General features: G+C 44.6%; 1 protein-coding gene across 1 annotated transcript; it reads left to right on the forward strand.

Annotated features, from left to right (window-relative positions):
• The first annotated feature begins 2,693 nt into the window (after positions 1-2,693).
• On the forward strand, positions 2,694-8,812 carry TRAPPC5 (trafficking protein particle complex subunit 5). The gene is made up of 2 exons (XM_084838459.1): positions 2,694-2,737; positions 5,255-8,812. Exon 2 carries the CDS (start codon positions 5,259-5,261, stop codon positions 5,823-5,825), a length of 567 nt encoding a protein of 188 aa, XP_084694585.1. The 5' UTR covers positions 2,694-2,737; positions 5,255-5,258; the 3' UTR covers positions 5,826-8,812.

Genomic DNA, 8,812 nt, shown 5'->3' on the forward strand with positions numbered 1-8,812 from the left:
TATTGCTAACAATTTCAAGGCCAACAATAATTATTTAAATATATCAGGAGCAGGAAACCAGCTAGGGAGGCAGTTGGACTGTTGGATGATAATGGAGTTAAAGGAGTAGTAAAGGAGGATAAGGAAATTGCAGGGAAGCTAAATGAATTATTTTCATCTGTCTTCACTGCAGAAGATATAGGACAGATACCTGTGCCTGAATGGATGTTTTCATGAAGGGAGTCTGAGGAACGGAGACAAATAATGGTGATAAAAGATGTCAACCTTATTGACAAATTGAAAGTTAATAAATCACCAGGCCCAGATCGTATCTATCCTAGAGTTCTTAAAGAACTCAAATATTAAATTGCTGATCTTCTAACAAAAATATGCAACATGTCCCTTACATCAGTCTCTGTACCAGAGGACTGGAGAATGCTCAATGTAACACCAATTTTTTAAAGGGGATAGAAAGGGGATCCAGGTAATTACAGGCTGGTTAGCTTAACATCTGTTCTGGGTAAATTGGTTGAAAGCACCATTAAAGATAAAATTAGTAAGCATATAGAAGGCCAAGCCCTGCTGAAAAAGAATAATCATGGTTTCCACAAAGGTAAGTCATGTGTCACTAAACTTCTTTGAGAGTGTCAATAACATGTGAACAGGGGTGATCCAGTAGAGACTGCTTACTTGGACTTCCAAAAGGCTTTTGACAAAGTCCCTCACCAAAGACTCCTGAGGAAACTTAGCAGTCATAGAATAAGAGGACAGGTCCTCTTATGGATCAGTATGGTTAAAGAACAGAAAGCAGAGAGTAGGAATACACGGTAAATTCTCCCAAAGGAGGGATGAAAACAGTGGGGTCCCACAGGGATCTGTGCTGGGACCAATGCTTTTCAACTTGTTCATAAATGATCTGAAATTAGGAGTGAGCAGTGAAGTGGCCGAGTTTGCTGATGACACCAAATTATTTAGGGTGGTTAAAATAAAAAGGGATTGTGAGGAGCTCCAAAAGGATCTCTCCAAACTGGGAGAATGGGTATCCAAATGGCAAATGCGGTTCACTGTAAGAAAGTGTAAAGTGATGCACGTTGAGGCAAAAAACCCACCTTCAAGTATAGGCTGTTGGGAGCTGAGCTACCAGCGACTGACCAAGAAACAGATCTTGAGGTTGTGGTGGACAGCTAGATGAAAATGTCAACCCAGTGTGCAGCTGCTGTAAAAAAGGCAAACTGCATGCATGTTAGGCATTATTAGGAAAGGAATTGAGAATAAAACCGCCAATACCATACTGCCCTTATACAAATCTATGGTGTGGCCACACTTGGAATACTGTATACAGTTCTGGTCATCACACCTAAAAAAAAAAAAGGCATTATACAGTTGGAAACGTGGAGAAAAGGGCAACTACAATGATCGAGGGGCTGGAGCAACTCCCCTGTGATGGAAGGTTACAACATCTGAGTTGAGCTTAGAAAAGGGGTAAGGGGAGACATGACAGAGGTGTACAAATTTATGCATAGTGTGGAGAATGTGGACAGGGAGACATTTTTCTCCCTCATAATATTAGAACCTGGGGTCATTCCATGAAACTGATTGGTGGGAGATTCAGGACAGATAAAAGGACTTCTTCACACACTGCAAAGTCCGACTACGGAATTCACTACCAGAAGATGTAATGATGGCCACCATTTTGGATGGCTTTAAAAGGGGATTAGACAAATTCATGGAGGATAAGGCCATCAATAGTTACCAGTTCTGATGGCTATATGTTACCTCCAGTATCAGAGGCCTATGTACACCAGTTGCTGTGGAACTTGGGCGGGAGGGTGCTATTGCAATCATCTCCTCCTTGTGGGTTTCCTGCAGGCAGCGAGTAGGCCACTGTGTGAACAGAATGCTGGACTACATGTACCCTTGCTCTGATCAAGCATAGCTCTTCTTATGCTCTTATGACCTTGGCCACTGGAGGGAGCCAAAGCACTCACACTAAGTCACTACTACTGAGCTGGAAGCCCGGCTCTGGTCTTAACCCTCACCAGCACCATCCGCCTCATTATTTATTTATTTATTTATTATTAAATTTATTAATCGCCCATCTGGCTGGTCACCCAGCCACTCTGGGCGATGTACAACGTACAATAAAACAGTTTAAAAAATAAAATTCTACAATAAAAACATTTCCTAAAATATAGAAATATGGTCTCTCCATAACACCCACCCCAATTGGTTTCCATGGGGTTGGAGAGAGAGAACACTTAATAGGAAAAGACAGTGCAATATTTTCTGAAAGGATTACAGAACTAAAAGGTTTCTCCCCTGAGGCAAATAAATTTCTGAGTAATCACAGTACGCATGCGCATTTCGCGCTAGAGGAGAAACCGGAAGTCGAGTCTACCGACCACTTCCTTGGTAGCCATAGAGTTGGTATTTGGTTGCTATGGTGACACGCCAGCATCCGAATAGGCCACGTCCTCCTTTCCTTCCTTCACTTAGGCTGGCTTTCTGACAACGCCCCATTTTCTCCCGCAACTTTGTAAAAGTCGGGCAGGTCATTCCTCGTCTTACACTGTTTCTCAGGTTCCACTCGAGCGCCGAGGCAGCCCCCGATTCCCATCGCGTTCTCGTCGCCATGGGGACGCTTCCGGGTCTCTCGTACTTCCGTTAAGAGCTTTTATTCTCGCCCCTTTTGCGGCAACCGTAAAGTGCGTCGTATAGGCGGAAGTAGCTGCAACAGGTCGATAACCTCGTACCCTGGGTGAGAAAAGCGGGGGGTAAAGCTGGGGCTTGTAAGTGGGGTGTGGGGAGGCCTGAGGTGCGAATGTGCTGGTGGCGGACGAAGTAAGATGGGGTCGCATGCAGCCCTCTCCCGCGACGGGAGTTCTTCATCTCTATCGCCCTGCCCCGGATTGCAGAGCCAGCCTCGTTGAGAATTTCTCTAATTCAAGGGACAGAGAAGATCCCCTTTAAGATAGCTGGCCTCAGTCGAGGTGTAGCTGGTTTCTGGTGCAAGGGGCTTTTCATCTTGCATCTGCACTGTAACTGTTAAAAAGGTTTGAAAGTTGGCGGAATGGGCATGGCTTCCCCCAAAGGAAACCGCTGTGCCTTGTAATTTTGCGGGAGTGTTACGAGTTCTTTGGCAGTCCGTAGCCCTCTCGTAGAACTACAACTCCTAGGTAGTAAAACAGCCTTGAAACGTGTTTCCGTTTGTAGTGTAAAGGAAAGTAAGCTGGAAGTGAAAGATTGGTATCTCCGTAAGCCTCTATCACCACGTCTGGTTTATTGCAACGTAGCTAATAAAAGGAACATTTGTTCTGGGGTGCTGATGCTCAGATTAACCCGAGTGCCCAGCTAGATGCTTCTGGGAAGCCCAAAAGCAGGGCATGAAAACAATAGCCTCTGATTGCTGCTCCTCAGCAAATGGTTCGCAATGGCGCACTGCTTCTGACTCTGGAGGTGCCATATGGCTGTCATGACTAGTAGCCACTGACAGACTTTATGAAATTTTCCAATCTTTTAAAACTATGTAATCTCACAGCCATCACCATAGCTTGTAGTAGTGAGTACATAAGGCTGTAAGAAGAGCTGGATCAGACCAGAAGCCTATGTAGTCTAGCATTCTGGGCTCACAGTGGCCAGCCAGATGCTTATGGGAAACCCACAAACAGGGCATGAGGGCGATAGCACCCTCCCACCTTCCATAAATTATGCGCTGTGTTAGGGCTGGCACATACCTAAGGAAGGAGGACATGCTGCTGATTGCGGGGTGGGGGAGGAGGAGAGTGTGAGCCATTGCTGCCATGTGGGAGGGGAGCATGACCTGCTGAATGCTGCTGTTGGGGGGTGGGGGAATGTGAACTGCCTTGGCAGCTGCTGCCACCACCCCTCTTCCCCTCAGTACCTTGCTTTGAGGGATCCTTTTTCAGAGCAAGGCATTGGGGGGGAGGTGGCCTTTGAGACCACACGAACCACAACAGTACAGGTGATCTCCAGGGTTACCTCCCTGCCAATGCCTTGCGCTGAGGAAGGGCCCCTCAGACCAAGGGATCTGGGCTGGGCAGGCTCTGTGGAGAGGTGCACCAGGCACTCTCTTGCTGTGGTCTTTGCCGCAGCAGAGCAAGCGGCACGGCTCTACAGAGCAGCTGGCCACCTATAACTTAGCCAGTGTGAGGCATAGGGTGGGCAGTGGCGGCAGCACCTGATCAGGAAAGCCTCAACAGCTGCTTTTCTGCTGCAGCATTTGCCGCAGGAGGAGAGTGGCCAGTGGGGCTCTTTGGAGTGCCACCCATCCTGTGCCTCCCCCTGAGGAATTAGGTGGCAGCGTTGGGACTGTTGCGGGGGATTCAACCTGTCTCGTGGGAGGGCCAGCCCTGTGCTGTGTTCTGTCTGTCCTGAATGTCCTGCTGATCAGTTTCAGTGAATGACCCTGAGTTCTAGTGTTCTGAGTTCTAGTGTTCTGAGTTCTAGTGTTCTGAGTTCTAGTGTTCTGAGTTCTAGTGTTCTGAGTTCTAGTGTTCTGAGTTCTGAGTATATGAGAAAGGGAGAAAAATGCCTATGCACATTCTTCGTACCATACATAACTTTATAAACCACCATTCTCTCCACCCCCCCACCCCCCTTGCCATATTGCAACTGAAACTCTCCCCACGACCTGAGTTCGATCCCAGCAGAAGCTGGGTCCCAGGTAGCTGGCTCAGGTCGACTCAGCCTTCCATCCTTCCGAGGTCGGTAAAATGAGTATCCAGCTTGCTGGGGGAAAGGTAGTCACGACTGGGGAAGGCAATGGCAAACCACTCTGCTATAGTCTGCCATGAAAACACCAGCATAAGCAAGTGTCCCTCTAGGGGTCAGTAATGACCCGGTGCTTGCACAGGAGGAACCTTTCCTTAGCCTTGTATGAACGGTGTTCCAACCCCTTGGTCATGTTAATTGCTTCTTTTCTGCAAATCTTTCCATATTTATTTTGTGCCCAGTGCTTTCTCTAAGGATCTCAGAGTGGCATACACATGTAAGATCTTTCACACTTTCACAAGAATCTGTTGGGCAAGGTAGGCTGAGAGATGACTAGTCCCATGGCACCTGGTTCTATAGTGGAGATTTGGACCTAGGTTGACAATATCTGGGTTCAACTCACTAGATCACACTAACTTGTATGTCTGACCTCCCATGTAAAATAACCTGTATTTAGAAGTTGTTGTACAATGCCCCGTTTGAAACACGGTTGTACTTATTGAGACCAAGTGCTTATTACCCCAATTACATTTTTTCTCAATAGCACCATGGATGCACGTTTTACTCGTGGAAAGTCTGCTATCCTCGAGCGGTCACTCACCCGACCCAAGACAGATGTCAGCCTTAGTGCCTTTTCGCTGTTATTTTCTGAGATTGTTCAGTACTGTCAGAACAGGGTCTACTCTGTTTCTGAGCTTCAGAACAAACTTTCGGAGCTAGGCCAGCAGGTGGGAGCCCGTATCTTGGATGTGCTGGTGATGCGAGAGAAAAATGGTAAGCGAGAAACCAAAGTCATCAACATTCTGCTCTTCATCAAGGTGACTGTATGGAAGGCTCTCTTTGGGAAGGAGGCCGACAAACTGGAGCAAGCCAATGATGATGACAAGACCTACTACATCATTGAGAAGGAGCCTCTCATCAATACTTACATTTCAGTTCCCAAGGAGAACAGCACACTCAACTGTGCCTCCTTCACAGCTGGCATTGTGGAGGCCATGCTCACTTGCAGCGGCTTCCCTGCCAAAGTCACTGCCCACTGGCATAAGGGCACCACTCTCATGATCAAGTTTGATGAGTCAGTTATAGCACGCGACAAAGCCCTGGATGGTCGCTGACTTCATTTTGTGTAAATTAATCTGAATTGTTATTCTACATATGTACTTTGTCAGTATTCTAATGTAACTACCCTGATCATATTTGGGTGGTGTGTAGTGTGGGAGAACAAGATGCAGTCTACATCGCAATAAGTGGCCGTGTCTCATTCACTGATGCTGATAGTGAATGTTTCTACAGCATTTATACTGATTATCTAGGACCATTTCTGCTTCCAGAAATCTCCCCTGAACCTGTTCTTTAACTCTCAACAGAGGCTGAGGATTGAAGAGGGTATTGTTTTCCTTGTCAAAAGATAGATCACCCACTAAGCAGGGCTAAACTATGTGAGATTTGATGTAAGGCATCCCTCTGTGTTGTTGTCTTGCTTTTTTTTTTTTGCTGCCCCACTGAAGTTGCCACTGGAAAATAGCAGTGAAGAGTGTATGTTGCTGGGACATCAGCTTTGGAATGAGCTGTGAAGTGTCTGCTCATTCTGCTGCTCTTCTTAGCTGACCATTATCTGTTACTGAATATTGCAGGCTACTTGCTATCTACTTGCAGGAATGAGCTAGAGCTGACTCAGCAAAGCAGATACATCCCACAAATAACATGACCAGTTTTTAAAGAGTTGCCTATGCTTGCAAATCAAATACTTTGAGTGAAATGTTCAAGGGGAGGGGTAAAACACATCAGAAGGAGTGAAAGCTGTGTCTGTCTCTGTGATGTGTACTTTCCACTCCCCATGCTGTTCCTTCTCTGGAGACAAAAAGGTAACCAAAATTTAAACCTAGTACTTGCCCCTACGCCCCTCAAAATGCCAGGCTTGGAAACTCCCAAATAAAGGGTCTTCTGAGAGTTGTTCCAAGAATTGTTCTTTCCCATCAGCATAATCAGCTCTTCACTTAGTGATTTCCTGCTGTGCCTCTTGAGAAGAGAAGAATGTGATATATCTCACACCCCTTTTTTTTAAGGAAAAAATAAATTAACTAAAAGACCAAGAACATAGACTGCATTTGCACATAATGTTAAACTAGCCTACAACTCCCATGAGCCCCAGTCAGCATGGCCAATGGTCAGTTTGCAGAAGGCTGTGCTAAACCATGGTTTATCATTATGTGCAAACCCTCCCATGCTGTTCAAAGTTTTTTTTGCAGGATTTTTCTTTAAACCAGTTTCAAATTGTTCCATTAAATAAAGACTCTAAAGGTTTTGAAGAATTGGTTTACCCAGTTAATACATTCTATAAAATAACCCTTTAAACGTTTTTTTTGGTCTCCCCTTCCGAAATTGACCAAATTTAGTGAAATTTACTTACATAATTCCTGTTTGGTAAGTAATACATTGCACATGACTGGAACAGTGTTAGCGTTCTGTCCACAGGGCACTATGTGATAAGAAATTCTGCTGAGCCATTGGATTTATATCTGTGAGCTTTGTAGAGGCATGTAAGTGAATTTGACATATGCTTAGCATTGTACTATAATGTCTTCTTTGAAGATAAACCTTTCCTGTTTCTCAAAATATCTCTCATGTAGATAGCAAGGTTTAATCATACAGTGCAGGTGTAAGATCTCAGCATGAGAATTCATTCCAAAAAATGTTTGATTAAATTATTTGCTAGATTCCATATGTCTTAGAGGAGAGCCATCCAGAAAGTAAACTGATGTGTCTGATTCATGTCCTACAGTTTCTTTATCATTTCTAAATGAACATCTTCCATTACAGACTCTCTACCTTAGTGTGGAATACTTGGCTCCCAGTAATTCAGACTCTACCTATGCAGGATGAGGTGGTAGAATTCAGGTAATGTGTAGAATGGGTCTTGTGGTGCTTGATTCCACCTAGCTGCCAGTCTTTTCACTGGCCATACTACATGAAAACACACAAACCAAATGTTTATAGAAATGAATTTAGGTGCTGTGGAGACATGTTTGGATCATGTTATGAAGGATTTTTGAGTCGGGAATCTGCAGATGGCTTTGAGTGTGATGTGGAAAGGAATGTGGAGCAAGAATGTTCTTTTACCTTTGCTAGTGTTGCATCACATCATAACTCCTTGGAGAAAGATATTTAAGCTGATTTTTTTCAAAGGTGAGAGAAGTTTTGGGTAGAGCTGTAGTTGACGTTCTTACATTTCCTAGGGAGAAACCAATATGGCGTTTCCTAAAAGGAGCCGCTTTCATTCTCTGTATTGTATATGCATGTGAATCAGCCCTAAGCATTACTTAGTAACTTAGCTGAAGCAATAGCCCCTTGCCTGTCATGCAGCTGATCATGAAATGGGGGCTACAAGTAAACTTACCCTCTTTGCATGCGTATTTGGAACTAAGGTGTACATAGGAATGTGGACTTTTAGGGCACAGTCCTATGCATGTTTAGACAGAAATAAGTCCTACAAATCCCAGCATAGGGAGTAGGACATTTCTGTCTAACTATTCATAGGATTGCACCATTACTTACGTTTATAACCGTGTTTGCTCATTGTCTTTGGACCCATTGATACGTGTGCATATGGTGGCAATTGTTCTCCAATAAGAACTGGAAGCTTTCTTGTCACAGAAGAAACAGTGAGCTTTTCTTGTAATGACATGATAATCCAACAACTACATTGTGAGAGCAGAAAGGTCTTTGCTTAGTCTTGCTTTAGACCAAAGATGAAGAACATGTGGCCTTCCAGAAGTTAATGGACTGCACCTCCCATCATCCTTTGCTATTGGTTGTGCTAGCTGGGGCTGATGGAAATTGCAGTCCAACAACATCTGGAGGGCCACACATCCCCCACCATTGCTTTAGACATTCTTTAAGAGCCTCCATGGAACAAGAGCCACTTCTGAGAAGATTATTGATACTTGAAAACAGGTACCTGGGTATAAATTACATGCATATTCCTTTAGGTATGAAGGGCACTCAAGTGTATAAAGTGGAGTCCCGTCCTTTCCTCATCCCAGCTCTGAAGTGTGTAGGTATTTATAATTGCTGGGGGGAAATAAATACTTTTCTAATTGCA

Source organism: Heloderma suspectum, chromosome 2, assembly GCF_057233095.1.
Source record: "Heloderma suspectum isolate Gila_16-S chromosome 2, 16-S_ref, whole genome shotgun sequence".
Taxonomy (NCBI): domain Eukaryota; kingdom Metazoa; phylum Chordata; class Lepidosauria; order Squamata; family Helodermatidae; genus Heloderma; species Heloderma suspectum.